Here is a 25,410-nt window from a genome sequence, read left to right as displayed (position 1 = left end):
GGAGTTGAATGTTTGCGGGCAAGGAATAATTAACTACATCATCTCCACCCGTCAACCAGTATTCTACAAGAGCATAGACACAAGGGACAGACATGGACGGTCTCTACATTGCAGATAAGCTGAAGGCAGTCAATGCCCTTGGACCACAGAAGGCACTTGCACTGCTGTGAACATGAAGGTTGCTTGGTCTAAAGTGGATGGAGTCCTACCCTCACATCACACCCATTGGCTATGCTGCTCATGCATTGAATCTGCTCCTCAAGGACATCATGGCACTGAAAACCATGGATACACTACAAGAGAGCCAAGGAAATGGATAGGTATGTGAAGGGTCATCAAGTTAAAGCAGCAATCTACCTCACCAAGCAAAGTGAGAAGAATAAGAGCACCACATTGAAGCTGCCCAGCAACACCTGAGTTTCTCAGAAATGGCCATATCACAATCTGCCTATATGGACAGCCCCATCAAGAGGATCCTCCTGGATGATGTATTTTGGGAGAGTGGTAAGCAGCCAGAAACTCCTGAAACCCATAGCAGTAATCATTGCACGGATTGAGGGAGACAATGCCATCCTGTCTGATGTTCAGAGACTGCTTGCAGATGTAACAGAAGAAATCTGTACTGCCCTGCCCACTTCACTGTTGCGCCAAGCAGAGGAAACTGTAGTTCTGAAATACATCAAAAAGCCTGAAGCCCATACACGCCACAGCATAGATGTTGCACGCCAAGTATGCTGGCAAGAGTATCCTGTCTGGTGCAGCTAAATACAAATATATTGTATGTCACAATCATTATAAAAAAAAATGTTTAAAAAAGTGTTTCCCCCCCCAGGCTTGGGCTCATACGCCTATGCGTATGCTCCAACATGCCTATGGATGTTTGGAATTAAATCAATCAACTTATGAAGTGATGTCCATTTTGTTGTGTTAGGCTTCGAAACATCCCCCAAAACCATGTTATACACTCAGTTACAACCTGTTGAACTTCTCTTTCTTCAAATTGATCAATCAGTGCGTTTTAAAGTTAGATGTGATTTTCGATTGCATGTGCATTGATGTCAGTGGTTAGCGGGATAAATAGAGCTCTGAGAACCAGGCCATTAGCGAATTGATGGTCTTTAGCGATTTGCGTATTCCCAACACAACCAGAGTGCACAAAAGGAGAGTACGGTCATGACTCATGACCGCTGGTGCTGTGACAGTAATAAGGTCACCGCAACAGCCCTACGGTCACAGCAACAGACATGCGCGCGCGCACACGTACACACACGGTCAATGAAAATATGGCAGCTCACAATTCAAGTCATGGGAAAAAAAATCCAATTACACCCCTCCCCACACACACTCAAAGCCTGCTGAATTCAGATTTTCCCATAGCTCTTCCAGAACAGAAAAACTATTCAAGAGATTATGATCGCGTAACAAGGTCAAAACAAAACAACCACCTCCTTTACCTGCCTGACAAACTCTTTACAATCTCTAAAGATAATTTCTAAAAAGAGAATGCGTATCCTGCATAACATCGACATAGTGCCCTAATGCAAGAGGGTGGAATGCGGCACCCCTTTCCCCTTATAGTGCACAGTCCTATGGGCCCTGGGTCAAAAGCATCTCAGAGTAGGAGCGCTAATCTAGGATCAGGTTCTCTCTACTATTTGTTATATTTAAAAGTCAAAACAGAATGTCAGAAACACACCCCATCACAGGGCTGGGGTCAATCCCATTTACATTCAGGAATCAGAAGCAAATTAGCATGCACCGCTAGGCCTATACCTGCATTGCGTAAAGCAAAGTAGTTAGTGACAGAAACAAAGTACCCAGTACTCTCAAGCAGGCTATCTGATGCCTGAATACTAGCATAAACCTCCTTAGGTAGGGATGAGTGCTCCAGCACTGGACAGTGGACTAACTCACCAGTGACGGGGGTAGCTCCAGGGCCAGTGCAGGGTCGGGTGTTAATTCCACTCCCAAGGAGCTTGCTATGTCCCGAGGACGTAGTCCGGTTAAATCTTCTATAGCGTGAGATGTCGCCTCCACCCAGGGGGTGATGGGATAGTGTCCGCGGCCTAAAGTGCCTCCAGCGGCACGACTTAATGTTCAAAAGAATCTCACTGAGGTCCACAGATGACGACAAAGAAGGGATGGAGGAAGAGGGGTGGTGGTTGTTGTTGGAAGTATTGGTTCGGTCCGAGGTATTGGCGTCTGAGGTACTGGCTGGCTCTACGTTGCGGAGAGGAGAGCTTGTGGAAGATGAGTCTTGAAGTGGTTCGGTTTCGGGGTCCGAGTCCAGGCTGTGGAAAATGCTGTCCAGGTCTGTGTGTGCTCTGTCCAGTAACAGCCTGAAAGATAAATCAGAAAGACACTCTTTACAAATCACAGTAGGGACGCAAATTCCAGTCAATTTTGCTGCCTACTAAGCGACCCCCATTGACGGGTTAACAAACGGTTAAACCAGTTCCAGTAAAATTACGCGACAACCCCAAAAAACTACGCATGGGTACAAGAAATGAACATTTTTCATAACTAGCTTAAAAAATGTGACAATAGCAAGTCTATCTTCTCATTATTGAACATGCAACTAAACTACTGTTATGAAGTAGACAATGTAATACATTGCATTTCCGACAGTGTGGGAAAACAGTGTTCTAAAAAAGACGCACCTGGTGCAAGCAGGTTCATGTGACAGAGATAAACATCTCCGTTAGAAACTTAGTGGGGAAATCTGAACATGCAAGAGAAAGATAGGAAATCTAAACATGCAAGAACTAGGATAGGTTGTTAAAATGATAACAATTGTGCCTTTGGCTTCAGGACAATGAAAGGAAGTTTATGAAAACCAGTAGAACAGGAGAGTAATGCTAAGAAGCTTTTCGGTTGCTAGCTTAGCCATTGTTCGCTGCTGCATGCTGCTCCTCTGTCTCTCCCTCTGCAGCAGCCAGTGTTGCAAATTTAGCGACATTGTCGCAATATTTAGCGAGTTTTCAGACCCCTCCAACATTCTTGGTAGAGGAGGCTAGCGTCAAATTCAGCTACTTTTCAGGCTGCCTTTGGGGAGTTTTGACAAAGGATTTCTATGGTTTTGAAAACATGTAGCGAGTTTCCCCACTCAATTCTGCTTCAAACGAGAGTGGAAAAAGCTGTCTATGAAACAGATGTCACAGCAACGGCACACACACAGGTAAAGAAGCACAAGCTGAGGGGGTGTGTGCCAGGTGAGGGGACCGCAGTTGGGCTTCAGCAAGGCAAATTGGTGCTGTGGCGTCGTCGGGGCAACGGTTTGCTCGTAGAGACCAGGTGTTCAAACTTTCCCCCAGGCCCCCCTCCAGCATCAGGGAACATATCACGCCTGCGCGGACACCACTTCTATTTCTATAGGCACAAGTACTGTTAATGAACATCACCCCTCTTGTTGGTGGAGAGTCATGTCTAATGTGTATTCATGTGATATTTAAGCGACTCAAACATAAAAAAATCTATGGGCTAAAAAACCTAGCTAAAAACGTTATTTGACATGGGCCAGTTGATCTGGACATTTCTGACAAGTTATAAATAGCTCGCTAAGGTGTGCACTGACTGACATGGCAAGAGGAAACTGATTATGGTCTACCCAATTTCAAAATTGCACCTTGTGCATCCTACTATTACAACTTTCAAGAGTAAGTTGAAAGCCGGACTGAGTTTCTTAAAAAAATATATATACTCTACATGGCTAAAAGTATGCTACACGGCTCAAAGTATGCTACAGCATACAATGACATTCTAGATGATTCTGTGCTTCCAACTTTGTGGCAACAGTTTGTGGAAGGCCCTTTCCTGTTTCAGCATGACAATGTCATCGTGCACAAAGCGAGGTCTACGCAGAAATGGTTTGTCGAGATCAGTATGGAAGAACTTGACTGGCCTGCACAGAGCCCTGATCTCAAACCCATCGAACACCTTTGGGATGAATTGGAATGCCGACTGGGAGTCAGGCCTGATCACCAAACATCAGTGTCCGACCTCACTAATGCTCATGGCTGAATGGAAGCAAGTCCCTGCATGTTCCAACATCTAGTGGAAAGCCTTCCCAGAAGAGTGGAGGCTATTACAGCAGCAAAAGGGGGACCAATTCCATATTAACGCCCATGATTTTGGAATGAGATGTTCGGCGAGGAAGTGTCCACATACTTTTGGTCATGTAGTGTATTTTTTTGTCTGGGGGAGTAGCAATGTATCCATCTAATTGTTTCTGGCACTGAGCAAATTTCAGGTCTGCTGAGCACAAACTTGAGCTTGTGAAAATTCTGTGCAACTTGCAACGCACATTTACTATGATCACTGTGGCTATACCCACTTTAAGTTACAGTTTTTACAGTGGCCATGTAGGCTACTGTGGCTATTTCATCATAATGTAGGCCTACCATCAAACTCTGGAGACAATTAATCCCATAACATAGTAACATGGAAATAGCTGTTCTATCATTCAACCTACAGTAGCAGCCAATGTGTGGTTTTCAATGTAGGCTTACATTCCATCAGGCTTTTGAATAAAAAACAAAACAAACATGCAGGGCTTGACATAAACCTGTTTATCCACTTGTGCTTAAGAAAAGGGGACAACTGAATAGGTTGTGTTTGATGCAAGAAACCACTTAAAATAAAGCACATTATTCCCATACTATTATTACAGAGAATCAGAAATTATACTACTCTCTCCCTATTGGCTACTTAGCTTATTCAAGCCCGTCTCAAAATACAACACTGACCCATATAAAAATAAATAAAGCTCTTTACCTGACTTGCGTTTCAAAGATGTCTAGAAAGGTACACATTTTGTGCTTTCTTGGGAAATCACTTACTCCCCTATAGCCAACTATAAATTACCTGGCTAATAACTCACTAACTAGCAAAGGATATGAACAAAATGTGCACAAATGGCTACACGTAGCACTCGCTTTAACCTCAAAACAGTAGCATCTACTCATGTCGTAAACAGTCCAGTTCAGAGTAAATGGCACAGATCTACATATGGCAATGGTATATTTGCATATAGGCCAACTGCAGGTTGTTCATGCCGCAAAGGTCTGTGTAGAATCCAACTCCGATGCGTTCTGCCGACAAAATCTCTTGCATAGTTTGTTTTGTTTCAGTATGTTGCATTGAAAGTGGCTAATATTGCATGGATTCGATCACAATTGCCACAGTAAAGGGAAGCGTTGACAGTGTTAACAGAGAAAACTCTAGAACACTGGTCACCAACCTTTTGAGTCAAGATCACGGAGTCCAACAAAGCCGAGAACTACCGGTTATGTTTTTAAGTCAAGGTAATATATATATATATATTTTTAAAAGCGCCTTTAATTTTACTGGGCTGATGGTGCCTGCATCTGATGGTTGGTCTCAGTGGAGGGAGAGAGCAGCAGACTGATGGTGGTGGATCCCCTCAGTTTGGGAACCACTCTACTAGACACTAAGCCATTAGTTGACGTTAAACGCAAGTCACTTTCTAACTATAAACTCATTGTACATTTTTTGGAACATGACACTGTTCCGGTTTTATGACTGACCAGATGTTAAATTCTGACACCTACAGTATTTAATTAAACGAAATAACGCAAATCAACCTATAAACATATGCATGACTGGACAAATATCTGTTGGCGGCTAACTGTTAACATACCCTAAATCACTTTATTGATAAGACTGATGCGGCACCCTATTCCCTACATAGTGCATTACTTTTGAGAAAGGCCCATTGGTGGAAAATAGGGTGCCATTTGGTCAAAAGTAGTACACTGTATAGGGAATAGTGTTACATTTGGGATGCAGTTATAGACTCATCTTCCTAAAACACAAGACGGTAAGTTCTGGATATATATTCAGAACCCCAGGTCGGTGGTATAAGTGTGATTACATTTTGCAGCTGTAATTGCATATCACACTATGAGGGTACTATAGTTCTAGCCTTCCTCAAAGACCTGATAGTTGATTCCAATATCTCTCGCGTGGGCACGCGCGAGAAACAGTCGCCAGCTAAACGTAATCTCCTAAACCAGAGGTTCCGAAATCAAGGGAGAGACTTCCCTTGATTTGAAGGGTAATAATAATTGTAAAAATACATTTAAAAATGATTGAAATAAACAATCTAAAACGGCGCATTAAACCACGATGGTTTAGGCTAGAAACAAGCAGTAAAAAACAGAGGAAGATTCAACTGATGCACCTCGGAATACCTCTAAAATTCAGAAGCCGAGCTACAAATTTGGACTATTGGACTTTGCTTGGAAAGTAATCTTATACAATGTGTGACTGTTGTCGTCAATTGTTCAAATCGCTTTCTGTACAAGAGAATACGTATAGTTACAAAGAAGGTTCATGTAAAAGACCATAAACATTTGATAGCGGAATAATGTCCAGATTTGAATTTCTTTATCCATGTATATTATTATCATCATCATAATTAAATCAAAAAAGTGTAATGAGTGTTGTTAAATTACATAGAATTGCAGCAAATGTGTTTCAAACAACAAGTTGGGGCCCTAGAGGAAAAAAGGTTGGGAACTCCCTGTCCTAAACGCCATCAAGCACAGAAATAGGATCCTGTCAAACAAACGGCTACTATACCAGGCTAGTAGGTGAGATTTGGGATGTGTCCCAAATGGAATCCTATTACCTTTAGACCTGAGCCCAAAAGTACAGCATTACATATGGAATAGGGTGCCATCGAAGGGCGCCTGAACTCACCTGCCCCCTCTGCCCGTGCGCCGCCGTGCCAACCCTACGCAGCGCCGGGGCACCGTTAGAGACGTGAGACAGTAGCGGAAACGAGGGTCCCCCAAACCGCCCTCCGACGGGCTGACCCATGGCCAGTTACCACTCTGGTCCAGGCGAGACTGAGACAGGGAGAGAGAGGAGAGCGAGAGAAGATAGTTCGAGACAAAGGAGGAAAGCTCCGTCAGAACGTGGAAGATAAAAAAGCAGCAGGACCAGTGGCAACCCTGGCTGTGTGTGACTGGCCGTCCGAGAGAGCGCCGTAAGGGCTATAAATAGAGCAGTTGAGTCACAGGAGGGCAGGCAGATACTCTACTCACAGCATAGTACTGACAGCCGGCCTTCCTCCGGAACACAAAGCAGCCATCTGGGTCATTCTCCTCCTCTGCCTCCGAGGAACCTGAATGGATCTAAACATAAACGCAGAGGGGGAATGGGTGAGTTACATTAAGAGGCAGAGACCATAAGAACAACGTGCCTGGCTACCTAGACAACAGCCACAATTGTGATCATGTCCCAAACTACTACTAGTTCTACTTCTACTACTAGTTCTACTAGATCTTCTTCTACCACTAGTGCTTCTACTTCTAGTTCTACTACTTCTAGTTCTTTTACCACTACTAGTTCTTCTAGTTCTTGTTCTACCACTACTAGTTCTTCTTCTATTAGTTCTTCTTCTACTAGTTCTACTAGTGCTTGCTCAGCCACTACTAGTTCTTCTTCTTCTTCCACTACTAGTTTGTCTTCTTCTTCCACTATTAGTTCTTCTTCTTCCACTACTAGTTATTCTTCTTCTACCACTACTAATTATTCTTCTTCTTCTACCACTACTAGTTCTTCTTCTACCACTACTAGTTCTTCTTCTTCTTCTACCACTACTAGTTCTTCTTCTTCTTCTACCACTACTAGTTCTTCTTCTTCTACCACTACTAGTTCTTCTACCACTACTAATTATTCTTCTTCTTCTACCACTACTAGTTCTTCTTCTTCTACCACTACTAGTTCTTCTTCTTCTACCACTACTAATTCTTCTTCTTCTACCACTACTAATTCTTCTTCTTCTACCACCACTACTAATTCTTCTTCTTCTACCACTACTAATTCTTCTACCACTACTAGTTCTTCTTCTTCTACCACTACTAGTTCTTCTTCTTCTACCACTACTAGTTATTCTTCTTCTACCACTACTAGTTCTTCTTCTTCTACCACTACTAGTTCTTCTTCTTCTACCACTACTAGTTCTTCTTCTTCTACCACTACTAATTCTACTACCACTACTAGTTCTTCTTCTACCACCACTACTAGTTCTTCTTCTACCACCACTACTAATTCTACTACCACTACTAGTTCTTCTTCTTCTACCACTACTAGTTCTTCTTCTTCTTCTACCACTACTAGTTCTTCTTCTTCTTCTACCACTACTAGTTCTTCTTCTTCTACCACTACTAGTTCTTCTTCTTCTACCACTACTAGTTCTTCTTCTTCTACCACTACTAGTTCTTCTTCTTCTACCACTACTAGTTCTTCTTCTTCTACCACTACTAGTTCTTCTTCTTCTACCACTACTAGTTCTTCTTCTTCTACCACTACTAGTTCTTCTTCTACCACTACTAGTTCTTCTTCTACCACTACTAGTTCTACAACTGCAGCTACTACTACTACTACTACTGCAGCAGCTACTACTACCACCAAATACAGACCGATACTTAACACCATCGCCTTCACTACCATCATCTATGCCCTAAATGGCATCCCATTTCGTAAACAGTAAATAAATAAGGTATAGGGTGCCATTTAGGACGCATATCTCATCGCCACCAGCAGTGTTATTTATGAGTTCACCTGGGAAAAGGGTTCGTCGTCAGAGCTGGGGAAGTCGTACTGGTTGAGGTCCTTGGGGTTGAACACAGAGGGGCCAGAGTGTTGGGGTGCAGAGAGAGGAGGAATCTTAGGCTTCTTCTCGTACTTCCTCTTCATTCGGACCACTTCAGTTTTCTCTGGCTGGAAGAATATAGAAGACTAATTAATGGTCCATTTACTTCACGAGCAACAGAAATGTGTCTGAGCCCTGTAGAATTTCTTATGGAGGTGGTGATGTGATGGGGAGAACCATTTAGAAACAGAAGTGTAGTGAGTTAAGACTCATTGATATGCAGATGGTGGGCGAGGCATGTGCCATATCCTTCTGCCCAGACAGATGGTGCCTCTCCCTGACCAGACCCACCCACACACACACTGCTGAGGGTTAGTGAACTGAACTCCCCTTCAACCCAAGGCCCAAGGGGGAAAAGGCAGGGAGAAATGCTACAATACGGGGGAGCAGGGTGTGTCATAAGTCAAAACAATGGAAGGAACGAAAGCAAAGGGACAGCGGGGTTTGGACTCGGAGTGTGGAGGGTCATCGTTACATCAACGGATGAGGGTGGGAGAGAAACAATAGAGTCGCTCATCACCCAGTGATAAGTAGTAGGGATGCGCATCTTTCAATTTCAAGATGATTCGATATGTACCTTGGGGCTGGGCAATATATTGAATTATTTCCAAAATGTCTATCGCATGAAGCAAGTATTTTTTATAAGCGTTTACATCCTCTTGTTCTAATGTTGTCTTTTTGGTATCTTCTCCTTCTAATCTTCAGTGCTGTGTGCACCTTCCCGTTTACACACACACAAAGCCCCTACCCATGTGACTCACAAAAACAAAGCTGAGATTAATTCTTCCTCTGACAAGTGGTTTCAAATTTGCTATTTGCATTCGAGGTTTGGTCCAACAGTCTCGGTCATATGGAAAGTGGAATACGTTGATACATTATTTTACTGAAATAGAGAAGTTAACTTTTTTAACAATACCATGTCTCAACTCCTCAAATTGCACGCAGAGCAAATGCTACAAAAACAGGAAACGGAAGCACAAATGAACATTGATTATGGAAACGTAATGCTTAGTTTGTCTCGTGCGGCTTTGCGGAACCATGTACCGATAGCAACATTTTAGCCATGAGGAATGCTTTTCCAACAGTCTTCAAGGAGTTCCCACATATGCTGAGCACTACTTGGCTGCTTTTCCTTCACAATGCGGTCCAACTCATCCCAAACCATCTCAATTGGGTTGAGGTTGGGTGATTGTGGAGACCAGGTCATCTGATGCAGCACCATCACTCTCCTTGGTCAAATAGCCCTTACACAGCCTGGAGATGTGTTTTGGGTCATTGTCCTGTTGAAAAACAAATGATAGTCCCACTAAGCGCAAACCAGATGGGATGGCATATTGCTGCAGAATGGCATGGTAGCCATGCTGGTTAAGAGTGCCCTGAATTGATGAGATCCTGAGGCCCATTGTAGTGCCATTTATCCACCGCCAACACCTCATGTTTCAGCATGCTAAGGTCGCAAGGCTCTGTACACAATTCCTGGAAGCTGAAAATGTCCCAGTTCTTTCATGGCCTACATACTCAAGACATGTCACCCATCAAGCATGTTTGGGATGCTCTGGATTGACGTGTACAACAGCGTCCAGTTCCTGACAATATCCAGTAACTTTGCACAGCCGTTTAAGAGTGGGACAACATTCCACCGGCCACAATCAACTCTATGCAAAGGAGAGGTGCCATGCTGCAAATGGTGGTCACAGCAGATACTGACTGGTATTCTGAGCCAAACCCCTACCTCTGATGTTAAGATATCTGTGACCAACAGATGCATATCTGCAATCCCAGTCATGTGAAATTCATAGATTAGGGCCTAATTTATGCATTTCAATTGACTGATTTCCTTGTATGAAATAAGGCAAATGTCAGAAATCTGACATGGTTGCGTTTATATTTTTGTTCAGAATAGTAAAGCTGTTACTGAAGATGCCATAACGCTTTTCAGTCTCCTTATCAATACAACAGCTATGGGAACATCTGCATCTTGAGGGCCTAAAATTAACACGGCCACCTCCGGGTGAATTTTGGCATTGGCAGGTAAGATGTCTATTTCACCAGCCACTCTGTTGGGTGGTCAGGGCTCCACCGTGTGAGTAATTTGTGAATAAAAGCATTTGTGAATAAAAGTAGTTAAGTATGACCACATTTACAGTTGAAGTCAGAAGTTTACATACACCTTAGCCAAATACATTTACTCGGTTTATCACAATTCCTGAAATGTAATCCTTGTAAAAATTCCTTGTCTTGGGTCAGTTAGGATCACCACTTTATTTTAAGAATGTGAAATGTCAGAATAAAAGTAGAGAATGATTTTAGCTTTTATTTCTTTCATCACATTCCCAGTGGGTCAGAAGTGTACGTACACTCAATTAGTACTTAGTAGCATTGCCTTTAAATTATTTAACTTCGGTCAAACGTTTCAGGTTAACCACAATAAGTTGGGTGAATTTTGGCCCATTCCTACTGACAGAGCTGGTGTAACAGTCTGGTTTGTAGGCCTCCTTGCTCGCACATGCTTTTTCAGTTCTGCCCACAAATTTTCTATGGGATTAGATCAGGGCTTTGTGATGGCCACACCAATACCTTGGTTTTGTTGTCCTTAAGCCATTTTGACACAACTTTTGAAGTATGCTTGGGGTCATTGTCCATTTGGAAGACCCATTTGCGACCAAGCTTTAACTTTAACTGATGTCTTGAGATGTTGCTTCAATATATATCCACATACTTTCCCTTCATCATCATGCCATCTATTTTGTGAAGTGCACCAGTCCCTCCTGCAGCAAAGCACCCCCACAACACGATGCTGCCAACCCCGTGCTTCACGGTTGGGATGGCGTTCTTCGGCTTGCAAGCCTCCTCCCTTCTCCTCCAAACATAACAGTGGTCATTATGGCCAAACAGTTCTATTTTGTTTCATCAGACCAGCGGACATTTGTCCAAAAAGCACGATCTTTGTCCCCATGTGCAGTTGCAAACCGTAGTCTGGCTTTTTTATGGCGCTTTTGGAGCAGACGCTTCTTCCTTGCTGAGCGGCCTTTCAGGTTATGTCGATATAAAACTTGTTTTACTGTGGATATAGATACGTTGCTGTTGTTCTGGGATTGATTTGCACTATTCGCACCAAAGTACGTTCATCTCTAGGAGGCAGAACACGTCTCCTTCCTGAATGCTATGACGGCTGCATGGTCCCATTGTGTTTATACTTCAGTGCAATTGTTTGCACAGATGAACGTGGTACCTTCAGGCTTTTGGAAAATGTTCCCAAAGATGAACCAGACTTTGAATTTTTTGGCGTGATTTCTTTTGATTTTCCCATGATATCAAGCAAAGAGGCACTGAGTTTGAAGTTAGGCCTTGAAATACATCTACAGGTACACCTCCAATTGACTCAAATTATGTTAATTAGCCTATCAGAAGCTTCTAAAGCCATGACATTTTCTGGAATTTTCCAAGCTGTTTAAAGGCACAGTCAACTTAGTGTATGTAAACTTCTGACCCACTGGAATTGTGATACATTGAATTATAAGTGAAATAATTGCTTGTGTCATGCACAAAGTAGATGTCCTAAACGACTTGCCAAAACTATAGTTTGTTAACAAGAAATGTGTGGACTGTTTGAAAAACGAGTTTTAATGACTCCAACCTAAGTGTAGGTAAACCTCCGACTTCAACTGTATATAGTCAAATAAATGCTGCAGTTGCTGTTTTTATATCATTTTCAGTTTTGTTTCATAGCTGGTAAAATAATTGCACAAACGTTAAACTTCAAATACTATATAGCCTTCCTCGAGCTGCAACACTGATTTTCAATGTGAAATAATCTACATTGGATCAACTGTTTATAAAACTGTTTATATATATAAAAAAATATTTAAAAAAATAAAAAGAGTTATTCTTTTAATACCCTCGCAGGTGTCGTCTCCTTCAGACATGAGCTCTACCTAGAGCTGAGTGAAAAATTCATTTTTAGAAGCGTTGCACACAGGCTAAACAGTTGTTCTAATTTACTTGGCTGGTGGACAAAAAAGTACATTTTATGCCCTGTGTCTCTTACCTTCGTTTTGTAGTCCTTCATGTCCATGTGGTCTTGGTGGCGGTACTGGTTGCTGTTGGAGAGGGGAATGATGGGTATCGTGTAGATGGGCTTCACCAGAGCCCTCTGGGCCAGGGCCTCAGCCATCACCTCACTGCCGTAGTCAGGCATTCCGTTCCTGGGAAAGACATACGGAGATAAAGGGGGCTTGATTAAGAAAGACTCGGAGAAAGACCGTTTTGGGTCAAAACATTGCACAATAAAACAGTGTGCCATCTTTTTTTATGACTTCACTTTTCGTACTCTGCACCTGCAGGTTTCTGGATGCGGATAGGCTACACCATTTCTAAATTTGAGAAAATGACCAGGAAAGTACAGTGAAGGAAGTTAGCTACCTGTGTCTCTGCCATGCCACTGACACACCTTTTAGCATATGAGTGCAAAACATCTCCCATCAAAAATAGAATATCCCACTATAACCAAGTAAAAATAAAACCATAGGAATAAAAGGGAGCCACCAGCGCAGGGTAGGCTGATAACAGGCGGAAATTGCAATGTCACTACAAATCAGAAGCACTACAAATCAGAAAGTCTGAAGTCAGTGACAGCTACTTTCAGATGAAATCTATTCCATTCTAATACGTGATATTTGGATAGTTAAGTCCCAAATGGCACCCTATTTCCGATATAGTGCACTACTTTTGTCCCGAGCCCAATGTACCCTCTTCAAAAGTAGTGCACTATATAGGAAATAGGCTGCCATTTGGGACGCATTATAGACTGCTCCACAAAGGAACAACAAGCCCCAAAATAAGTATTAAGAAATATAATAGGCAACTAACCAACAGTAAGCCCAGCTTATTCTATTCCATTCTGTGCCGACAATGCCATTTTTTTTAATGGGCAGCAGTGTAACGAGTCAAAGTCAATGAGCTCATTGCTTCGACCTTACTGCAAAAATAAGGTGAACTCTTTTTGATAATGCATGCAAAACAGAGCACTGAACGATGCTGCCAATTAATGAGCAGCAGAGCCTGTCTTCTTAAAAAAAAAAAAACATGCTAATACCATCATACAGGATGCTTCCCATATTCCCTATCCTGTGCACTACTTTTGACCAGGGCCCATAGGGTACTAGGGAATAAGGTGCCATTTGGGACACATCCTGTATGATGGGTATTAGCACGTCTTTTTTTGAACAAACATAGCAGTTTTAATCAACCAGACAGGCTACTGCAGATTGCCACAGATACAAAATGGCCGGTTTGTCAAAAACAAAACGTTCAGTTAATAGTCTGCTACAATCACAGGAAAAAAAACCTGTTTCATTGATTTCGGGGACAATTCATTCATAATCCACAACAGCAGAAAAATCCATGAACTAAATCCCAGAGAGAAATGGTGGGGTTTTGATTACAAAGTTATCCATTATTTTCTCACGGTGATGACCTCAGTCTCCCTTATTCATATGAATAAAATGTAAAAATATCAAATATGTATCACCTCTTCTCTACAATCTCCAGGGTGAGGTGGAGCAGCTCTCTCTTGCTCTTCTCCCTCCTCTTAATCATCTCCAGAATAGTGACGGCTCGGCTCAGATCCCTCCGCAGTTTCAGCATCTTCTCATACCCAGCCTCGTCGTTCTTACGGTTCTGCAGACACAAGTTAGATGTTAACATCTATGTTGGTGCAGGAATAAAGCATGGGAGCAGCATTTAAGTTAGGCATTTTCCTACTTTAAAATGTTAACTGGGTTCTCTGCTATACTGTCACTTCCTGAGAATAGTTCATAGCTAAATTACACACTAGTGAATACAGAAAGGTGGGTAAGAACATTCCCTCAACCATGCCCTGGGTTGCAATGCCCTGTGAGAAGGCCACCTTCCTGAAAGTGAAATGGTTTATTATACTTGCATGCAGCCCTTGTTCAGTTCCGTCATCCTACCTAGGACGTGGCTCACCTTTCTAGTCTGCATCTTCTCGGTCCTCCTGCGGAAGGCCACGTAGGGGTCTGAGGTGCTAGATCCGTCCCTCTTCTCCTGCTTCACCGTGGGGATGAGAGAACTGCTCTTACAGTTTTTCCTCTTCCTGGTCCAGTAGTCAAACACCTCCTTGATCAGCTCGTCATCCTCCTTCAGCAGCAGCTTTGCCTCCTGCAGGTTCACCAGCTGAGCAGACAACACACATTTAGTCACACTGTTCTTTCTAGTACTCAAGCCTTTCAACTTTATTATCAAATAAGCAGAAAGGTAGTCGACAAAAGGTTTGATAAACACTGGCATACGTCCCATTTTCTGAGAGAACTGCCTTCATCAGCATTGTCGTTTGGTAAAGTACCTGCGTGCCACTGCCTTTCTCCAGCCGGTCGATCATGTCCTCAAACTGCAGAGAGGTGATCTCCATCTTCTTCTTCAGCTTATTCACAAACACCTCATCCTCTGAATCCAGGTCGTAGTCCGGCTGCTCTGTATCCAAACTGAAAGCTGTGAGAGAAGACAGGTAGAAGTAAACCAAAAATAACCAACTTGTTTTTTAAAATATATTGTTTTAGGTGGTAGACCAGCTTTAATATATTGCAGATAAATTGTGCAATCTAACAATGTAATTATATGTATTCTTTCAAACTCCCCATATTTTTTTTTGTAATAAATATGTTCCTTTATTATTTCTCCCTGACCTTACCACCTCTCCCCTAATTGGAGTAAACTAAATGGACAAAAACACGTACGCTTCTACTTCCAGCTTAAGAAACGTCCTCCATCTGTTGACTACATTTGTTTTCAGCAAACTTAACATGTGTAAATATTTTAATGAACATAAGATTCAACAACTCAGACAAGCTGAACAAGTTCTACAGACATGTGACTAACAGAAATTGAACAATGTGTCTGTCCCTGAACAAAGGAGGGGAGTCAAAAACAAATGTCAGTCAGTATCTGGTGTGGCAACCAGCTGCATTAAGTACTTCAGTGCATCTTCTCCTCACGGACTGCACCAGATTTGCCAGGTCTTGCTGTGAGTTGTTACCCCATTCTTCCAAGGCAAGTTCCCGGACGTTTCTGGGGGAATGGCCCTAGCCCTCACCCTCCGATCCAACATGTCCCAGATGTGCTCAATGGGATGGAGATCTGGGCTCTTCACTGGCCATGGCAGAACACTGACATTTCAGTTTAGCAGGAAATCACACACAGAACGAGCAGTATGGCTGGTGGCATTGTCATGCTGGAGGGTCATGGCAGGATGAGCCGGCAGGAAGGGTACCACATGAGGGAGGAGGGTGTCTTCACTGTAACGCACAGCGTTGAGATTGTACGGACGCTGCAATTTATTGCCCCGGCCACATCTGCAGTCCTCATGCTTCCTTGCAGCATGCCTAAGGCACGTTCACGCAGATGAGCAGGGACTCTGGGCATCGTTCTTTTGGCGTTTTTCAGAGGCAGTAGAAAGGCCTCTTTAGTGTCCTAAGTTTTCATACCTGACCTTAATTGCCTACCGTGTGTAAGCTGTTAGTGTCCCACGGGCGCATGTTCATTAACTGTTTATGGTTCACTGAACAAGCATGGGAAATGGTGTTTTACCCCTTTACAATTAAGATCTGAAGTTATTTGGATTTTCACTAATTATCTTTGAAAGACAAGGTGCTGAAAAGGGGACATTTTTATTTACAGAGTACATAATATATCCATTTTACAGCAGTATATTTTACATTAGTTATATTTTGTTTTTAGTCCCAGCGTTCAGCTACGCTCAACTCCTCCCATCTATCTCTGAAGACCATCCAGTTTGATTTCTTACTGACATTTTTTCCATTGTGCTGTTCCACTAAAGTTGTTAACTTTTCCATTCTAATAGTTTCTACAGATTGTAAATTAAAGAAACATTTTTGCTGTGAGTATTCTATTACTGATCAATTGACTAGGACTTTTCAAAATCACCCAGCAATGCTATTTGCAGCGTTAGTCCCAAGTAAATGTTGCAATTTTGCCATTCCTGAACTTGCGACCAAAAACAAGCCACATACCTGTAGTTGAATCTAATGAGACTGTCTCTTCTCAGAAAAAATGTGCAGAGTTGTATCCCCCATACAAATAACATTCTGGGGCGGCAGAGTAGCCTAGTGGTTAGAACGTTGGACTAGTAACTGGAAGGTTGCAAGTTCAAACCCCCAAGCTGACAAGGTACAAATCTGTCGTTCTGCCCCTGAACAGTCAGTTAACCCACTGTTCCTAGGCCGTCATTGAAAATAAGAATTTGTTCTTAACTGACTTGCCTAGTTAAATAAATGTCAAATAAATAAATACAAATTCTATTGGTTTCAAGGTAGTTGTAGAATTTAAATTGAAAAACTAAGTTTCGAATCTGCCGTTGTTTTGTGTATAATTCATAAACAATGTGCCATAGAATCGGTACATTGAAAATCTTCTAACTGTTTTGCAACCTGTATGGCACAGCTCTACATGTTTTGGTCATTAAATGAAACTGGTATACTTTATCACAATTTTGGTATTTTATGCAGGGCCGAAAGAAGTTCCTTAACTTCTCCCCTTTACACTTGCCTCCTCCGTTTGAGGTAATGCTGCGATCAGTTGAATTTACTTTTTGATAGAGCTGCATGTGTAACAACTCCACCAGTCCTATTTATGATATGTACAAACTTCATCCCAAGTGTTTGTATTTTTTCTTTATAAATTTGTATATTTGAGTTTAACCATAATATTTGTTCAAATATTTCTGCCTTTTCTTGTGGCTCAAACTGAAATTGCAACCAGCTTTCTATGGCTTGTTATAAAAATAGATATATTTTGGAGATTAAGTTATCTTCCAATAACCAAAAGTGAGAGGCTATCTGAATGAAGGGGTAAGGTCATTTTTGAACACAAGATGAGACATTCTTACTAATCTGCTTGAGAACCAGTTCAGATTTAAGTATAGTTTTTGTATGACTAGAGCCTTTAGTAAGAGATCCAATGCTTTAATATTTAAAATAATTTCTCTCCTCCGAATTCATTATATACAGTGCTTCAGAAAGTATTCACACCCCTCGACTTTACGTACTTTGTGTTGCAGCCTGAATTTAAAATGGATTAAATTAAGATTTTTTTTTCGTCACTGGCCTACACAATACCCCCATAATATCAAATTGTTACCACGTTATCAGAATTATTTGCCAAATAAACATTTTAAGCTGAAATGTCTTGAGTCAGTAAGTATTCAACCCCTTCGTTATTGCACTGTGTGCAATTATGGTGTTTAACATGATTTTGAATGACTGCCTCATCGCTGTACCCCACACATACAATTCTCTGTAAGGCCCTTAAGTCGAGCAGTGGATTTCAAACAGATTCAACTACAAAGACCAGGGAGGTTTTCCAATTGGTTGTTAAAAAAAAAAAACAGGCATTCAATATCCCTTTGAGCATGTTGAAGTTATTAATTACACTTTGGATAGTGTAAAAAGAACAACACACCCAAAAGAAACGGGTGTCCTTCCTCACTTGCCGGAGAGGAAGGAAACAGCTCAGGGATTTCACCATGAGGTTAATGGTGACTTTAAAACAGTTACAGAGTTTAATGACTGTGATAGGAGAAAACTGAGGATGGATTAACAACATTTCTCCATAATACTAACCTAATTGACAGTGTGAAAAGAACAAAGCCTGCACAGAATAAAAATATTCCAAAACATGCATTCTGTTTGCAACAAGGCACTCAAGTAATAATGCAAAAAATGTGGCACAGCAATTCACTTTTTGTCCCGAATACAAAGAGTTGTGTTTAGGGCAAATCCAAAACAACACTTTACAGAGTACCACTCTACATATTTTCAAGCATAGTGGTGGCTGAATCATGTTATGGGTATGCTTGTAATCGTAAAGGACTTGAGTTTCTCAAGATAAAAAAAGAGAAAGCAATAGAGCTCAAAACACAGGTAAAATTAAGAGGAAAACCTGTTTCGGTCTGCTTTCCAACAGACACTGGGAGATTAATTCACCTTTCTGCAGGGCAATAACCTAAAAGGTCAAATCTACACCGCAGTTGCTTACCAAGACGTGTGGTCAAGTTACAGTTGACTTAAATATCCTGGCAAAACCTGAAATGGTTGTCTAGCAATGATCAACAACCAATTTGACAGACCTTGAGGAATTAAAAAATAATAATAAAATGGGCAAATGCTGCACAATCCAGGTGTGGAAAGCACTAAGAGACTTACATAAACATTCACAGCTTTAAAATCGCTGCCAAAGATGATTACATACAGCCGGGAAGAACTATTGGATAAGAGCAACGTCAACTTACCAACATTACGACCAGGAATACGACTTTCCCGAAGCGAATCCTCTGTTCGGAACACCACCCAGGACAATGGATCTGATCCCCAGTAGCCGACCCAAAACACCGCCGCAGCAGAAGGGGCAGACGGAGCGGCCTTCTGGTCAGGCTCCGTAGACATGCACATCGTTCCAGAGTATACTACTCGCCAATGTCCAGTCTCCAGGTAGACGAAATACGAGCAAGGGTTGCCTTCCAGAGAGACAGAAACATGGCTCTCTCGGGATATGTTGTCGGAATCGGTTCAGCCAGCGGGCTTCTCCATGCATCGCGCCGACAGAAATAAACATCTCTAGGAAGAGGAAGGGCGGGGTGTATGCTTTATGATTAACAACTCATGGTGTAATCATAACAACATACAGGAACTCAAGTCCTTCTGCTCACCCGACCTAGAATTCCTTACAATCAAATGCCGGCCATTTTACCTAACAAGATAATTCTCGTATGTTAGTCACAGCTGTGTACGTTCCCCCACAAGTGAACGGCCCTCAATCAACTTCACTGGACTCTATGTAAACTATATATCCGGAGGCTGCATTTGTTGCTGGGGCTTTTAACAAAGCAAATTTGAGAACAAGGCTACCTACATTCTATCAGCATATTGATTGCACGACACGCAGGGATTATTCTCTCGACCACTGCTACTCTAACTCCGCATACAAAGCCCTCCCCTGCTCTCCCATTCGGCAAATCTGACCACGACGCCATCTTGCTCATTCCGTCTTATAGGCAGAAACTCAAACTGGATGTACCAGTGACGAGAACCATTCAACCCTGGTCTGACCAATAGGAAACAACGCTTCAAAATTGTTTTGATCACGCGGACTGGAATATGTTGGTCAACCTCAGAACAACATTGACCTATACGCTGACTTGGTGAGTGCGTTTATAAAGAAATGCATTGGCGCTAACCATTGTGACTATTAAAACCTACCCTAAGCAGAAAACGTGGATGGATGGACGCATTCGCACTAAACTGAGAGTGCGATGCACTGCATTTAACCATGGAAAGGGGTCTGGGAATATGGATGAATATAAACAGTGTAGTTATTCCCTCTGCAAGGCAATCAAACAGGCGAAATGCCGGTACAGGGACAAGGTGGAATTGTAATTCAACGGCTCAGACACGAGACGTATGTGGCAGGGTCCACAGGAAATCACGGACTACAAAAACAGCCACGTCACAGACACTGACGTCACGCTTCCAGACAAACTAAAACACATTCTTTGCCCGCTTTGAGGATAATACTGTTCCACCGTAACGGCTTAAAACAAAAAGACTGCGTCCCCCCTCTCTTCCTCCGTGGCTGACGTGAGTAAAACATTTAAATGTGTTAACCCTCGCAAGGCTGCTGGCCCAGACGGCATCCCTGGCCACATCCTCAGAGCATGCGCAGACCAGCTAGCTGGTGTGTTTACAGACGTATTCAATCGCTAACTATCCCAGGCTGTTGTCGCCACATGCTTCAAGAAGGCTACCATTGTTCCTGTACCCAAGAAGGCAAAGAACTGAACTACTACCGTCCTGGAGCACTCACTTCTGTCAACATAAAGTGCTTTGAGAGGCTAGTCAAGGATCATATCGCACCCACCTTAACGGCCACCCTAGATCCACTTCAGTTTGCATACTGCCCCAACTGGTCCACAGATGACAGAATCACCATCACATTGCCCTATCCCATCTGGACAAAAAGAAAACCCATGTAAGAATGCTGTTCATTGACTACAGCTCAGCATTCAACACCATAGTACCCTCCAAGCTCTTCATCAAGCTGGAGGCCCTGGGTCTCAACCCCACCCTGTGCAATTTTAAAATTGAGAAATTCGTCCTAAAAATATAAATGAACTCCCATGGCATAATTGTGTTAGTGTTTGCAACAATATATAGAATAATGGGTGATATACTGTATCTAAAAAAATATTTTCACTTTTGTCCGGACTTCTGCGCTTCAATGTCATTAAGTATAACAAAAGTAAAAAGCCATTTTAAAGCATATCACATGATGGTAATCATGAAACTAATTTGAGTCAATCGGAGTTGAACCTGTGGATGGTTTCAAGGCCTTCAAACTCAGTGTATCTTTGCTTGAAATCATGGGAAAATCTAAAGAAATCAGCCAAGACTTCAGATTTTTTTTTGTAGACCTCCACATCTGGTTCATCCTTGGGAGCAATTGCCAAACGCCTGAAGGTAACACGTTCATCTGTACAAACAATAGCACGCAAGTATAACACAATGGGACCACGCAGCCGTCATACCGTTCAGGAAGGAGACGCGTTCTGTCTCCTAGAGATGAATGTACTTTGGTACGAAAAGTGCAAATCAATCCCAGAACAAAAGCAAAGGACCAGGTGAAGATGCTGGAGGAAACAGGTACAAAAGTATCTATATCCACAGTAAAACAAGTCCTATATCAACATATCCTGAAAGGCCGCTCAGCAAGGAAGAAGCCACTGCTCTAAAATCGCCATAAAAAAGCCAGACTACAGTTTGCAACTGCACATGGGGACAAAGATCGTACTTTTTGGACAAATGTCCTCTGGTCTGGTGAAACAAAAATAGAACTGTTTGGCCATAATGACCATTGTTATGTTTGGAGGAAATAGGAGGCTTGCAAGCCGAAGAACACCATCCCAACCGTGAAGCACGGGGGTGGCAGCATCATGTTGTGGGGGTGCTTTGCTGCAGGCAATGCTACCGAATACTAATCGAGTGTATGTAAAGTTCTGACTAGTGGGAATGTGATGAAAGAAATAAAAGCTGAAATAAATCACTATTATTCTGACAGTTCACATTCTTAAAATAAAAGTGTTGATCCTAACTGACCTAAGACTGGGAATATTTACTAGGATTAAATGTCAGGAACTGTGAAAAACCGAGTTGAAATGTATTTGGCTAAGGTGTATGTAAACTTCCGATTTCAACTGTATGTGGTACTCAAAATAAAATGTTATTTTTTCTGGGTAGTTATATTTCTGCCAAGCATGGATATAATAACCTTGTGATTACAAAAAAAAATGGCCATAGTTATATATTTTTTTAAACACTATGTTATACTGAATCACAATAAAAATGAATTGGCTTTATTCTTGAATTTAACTAATAAGGGATTAGGTGACATTTTTTTTTGCTACTTTGAAAATCTTACACGTCTTTGACCCATATACTGTATTTTATACCATCTACTGGACCTTGCCTATGCCGCCATGGCTCATCCATATACTTATATGTACATATTCTCATTCATCCCTTTAGATGTGTGTATTCGGTAGTTGGGGAATTGTTAGTATGTCCAATCACAGGCCACAATCAACAGCCTGATCAACTCTATGCGAAGGAAATGTGACGCGCTGCGCGAGGCAAATGGTGGTCACACCAGATAGTGACTGGTTTTGTGATCCACGCCACTATTTTAAAAAACTTTTTTTTTTTAATGTATTGTAACCAACAGATGCATATCTGTATTCCCAGCCATGTGGAATCCATAGATTAGGGCCTAATGACTTCATTACAATTCTATGTTGCATTTACATATTTTTTGTTCAGTATATTTATAAATAGTATATGTAAAAAAAAATTGAATGAATTATTTAACAAAATTCCCTAACTAGAAAAGTGAATTTATAGTTTACTTAAACTGTTGGATTTTTGGGATTTTACCCATTTTATTATTTACGGTCATCCGTGTCAGTCTTAGAGTCTAGTTTTCTTTTAGAGTTTGGTTTTTCATTTTGTCTGTGTTAACTCTATGCCATGTTTTGGTGTTGACTGCGTCAGTAGTATGTTAATAAAATTCTCTAACCTTACAAGTTGTTTTGAGTTATTATCCAGTTTGGATGATTTTGGCCAGGAGTGCGCAGATCAGCGATAAAGCACATACATTTCTACGCTTTTTTACAAGGCATTCTGCCTTTTACAAGGCATTCCCAAGAACATGTTCCAACACTTCCCAAGTGGTAGTACTTCCCAAATGGCACCCAATTCCCTATATGGTGCACTACTTTTTAACATATCACCAGGACCCTAGAAAAACAGTGTACTAATAGTGAATAGGGGTTACAGAAAGATGACCATAGGAACTCTGGTAAAAACACACGTCTCTAAATTTAGCGCAGATCACAATCAGCAGCTTAATGCGGCGAACTCCAGAAATACACTAAGCTTGCAAAAAGCCTGCCCTCCCTTTGCCTTTGGTTCGACATGAAAGCCCCTTAGAAAAAAACAGAGCTGACAGGAGTGTTTGTGAGCTGGAGCTGAGAGGGGGTCCCCTGGGCTTAGACTATTCAGTGTCCCACACCCCCTGCCTAGCCTGTGCCCCTCTACCTTCCCATATGTGCCCTCTCTCACTGTGCGAGTGTGCGCAAATGTTTTCAGACCACAGGACACCTCTGGATCACACTGCTGCTATTAGAGAAACCCCAGGGGCTGACAATCACTTAAAGGACCAATGCAGCCAATTTAATCTCAATATCAAATTCTTTGAGTAACAATTAAGTACCGTACAACCGTAATTTTTTATTGAAAACAGAAACAAAAAACAGGTTCTTAAAGGGCAATTTCTCAAACAAGAATTTTACTACGACTGTCTGTTAGTGGTCTGAGTTGGAAGGGGAAAACTAAAAGAAAAGTGTTTCAAACCTCTCTGCCAATAAAGGCTATCTTATTGAAGTATTGCACCTAACTAATTTACCGCATGGTGATGTCAACATTGAAGGACAAAACTCCATCCCACCAAAAAAGAAATTTCAGGGTCTTTTGAAACTACTCTTAAACTAAAACTACATTACCATAATTTTCACAATTTCACACTATTACTCCAACCTTAGTGTGGAAATATATACACTGCTCAAAAAAATAAAGGGAACACTTAAACAACACAATGTAACTCCAAGTCAATCACACTTCTGTGAAATCAAACTGTCCACCTAGGAAGCAACACTGATTGACAATACATTTCACATGCAGTTGTGCAAATGGAATAGACAACAGGTGGCAATTATAGGCCATTAGCAAGACACCCCCAATAAAGGAGTGGTTCTGCAGGTGGGGACCACAGACCACTTCTCAGTTCCTATGCTTCCTGGCTGATGTTTTGGTCACTTGAATGCTGGCGGTGCTTTCACTCTAGTGGTAGCATGAGACAGAGTCTACAACCCACACAAGTGGCTCAGGTAGTGCAGCTCATCCAGGATGGCACATCAATGCGAGCTGTGGCAAGAAGGTTTGCTGTGTCTGTCAGCGTAGTATCCAGAGCATGGAGGCGCTACCAGGAGACAGGCCAGTACATCAGGAGACGTGGAGGAGGCCGTAGGAGGGCAACAACCCAGCAGCAGGACCGCTACCTCCGCCTTTGTGCAAGGAGGAGCACTGCCAGAGCCCTGTAAAATTACCTCCAGCAGGCCACAAATGTACATGTGTCTGCTCAAACGGTCAGAAACAGACTCTCACCCCATGAGGGTGGTATGAGGGCACGACGTCCACAGGTCGGATTTGTCCTGCACAGTGTTGGGCTTGTAAGCACGTTTTTCATTTGCCAGAGAACACCAAGATTGGCAAATTCGCCACTGGCGCCCTGTGCTCTTCACAGATGAAAGCAGGTTCACACTGAGCACATGTGACAGACGTGACAGTCTGGAGACGCTGTGGAGAACATTCTGCTGCCTGCAACATCCTTCAGCATGACCGGTTTGGCGGTGGGTCAGTCATGGTGTGGGGTGGCATTTCTTTGGGGGGCCGCAAAGCCCTCCATGTGCTCGCCAGAGGTAGCCTGACTGCCATTAGGTACCGAGATGAGATCATCAGACCCTTTGTGAGAACATATGCTGGTGCGGTTGGCCCTGGGTTCCTCCTAATGCAAGACAATGCTAGACCTCATGTGGCTGGAGTGTGTCAGCAGTTCCTGCAAGAGGAAGGCATTGATGCTATGGACTGGCCCGCCCGTTCCCCAGACCTGAATCCAATTGAGCACATCTGGGACATCATGTCTCGCTCCATCCACCAACGCCACGTTGCACCACAGACTGTCCAGGAGTTGGCGGATGCTTTAGTCCAGGTCTGGGAGGAGATCCCTCAGGAGACCATCCGCCACCTCATCAGGAGCATGCCCATGCATTGTAGGGAGGTCATACAGGCACGCGGAGGCCACACACACTACTGAGCCTCATTTCGACTTGTTTTAAGGACATTACATCAAAGTTGGATCAGCCTGTAGTGTGGTTTTCCACTTAAATTTTGAGTGTCACTCCAAATCCAGACCTCCATGGGTTGATAAATTAGATTTCCATTGATAATTTGTGTGTGATTTTGTTGTCAGCACATTCCACTATGTAAAGAAAAAAGTATTTAATACGAATATTTCATTCATTCAGA

The 25,410-nt window shown here is 42.3% G+C and overlaps 1 protein-coding gene across 3 annotated transcripts in view; it reads right to left on the bottom strand.

Moving 5' to 3' along the window:
- LOC139367236 (enhancer of polycomb homolog 1-like) overlaps window positions 1–25,410 on the bottom strand; it is a 73,143-nt gene that overhangs the window by 7,858 nt on the left and 39,875 nt on the right. For all 3 annotated transcript variants that reach the window (XM_071105465.1, XM_071105466.1, XM_071105464.1), the window contains exons 3-10: window positions 15,048–15,193; window positions 14,672–14,878; window positions 14,214–14,362; window positions 12,732–12,888; window positions 8,593–8,751; window positions 7,071–7,160; window positions 6,724–6,872; window positions 1,915–2,339 (exon numbers count right to left, since the gene is read on the bottom strand). In XM_071105465.1, coding sequence (XP_070961566.1) covers window positions 1,915–2,339; window positions 6,724–6,872; window positions 7,071–7,160; window positions 8,593–8,751; window positions 12,732–12,888; window positions 14,214–14,362; window positions 14,672–14,878; window positions 15,048–15,193 — 1,482 coding nt within the window. The remainder of the gene's footprint in view (window positions 1–1,914; window positions 2,340–6,723; window positions 6,873–7,070; window positions 7,161–8,592; window positions 8,752–12,731; window positions 12,889–14,213; window positions 14,363–14,671; window positions 14,879–15,047; window positions 15,194–25,410) is intronic.

The sequence above is a fragment of the Oncorhynchus clarkii genome, chromosome 15 (assembly GCF_045791955.1).
Source record: "Oncorhynchus clarkii lewisi isolate Uvic-CL-2024 chromosome 15, UVic_Ocla_1.0, whole genome shotgun sequence".
NCBI classification, from domain to species: Eukaryota; Metazoa; Chordata; class Actinopteri; order Salmoniformes; family Salmonidae; genus Oncorhynchus; species Oncorhynchus clarkii.
The sequence above is the reverse complement of the archived record's forward strand: the minus strand, read 5'-3'. Positions and strand labels throughout refer to the sequence as shown.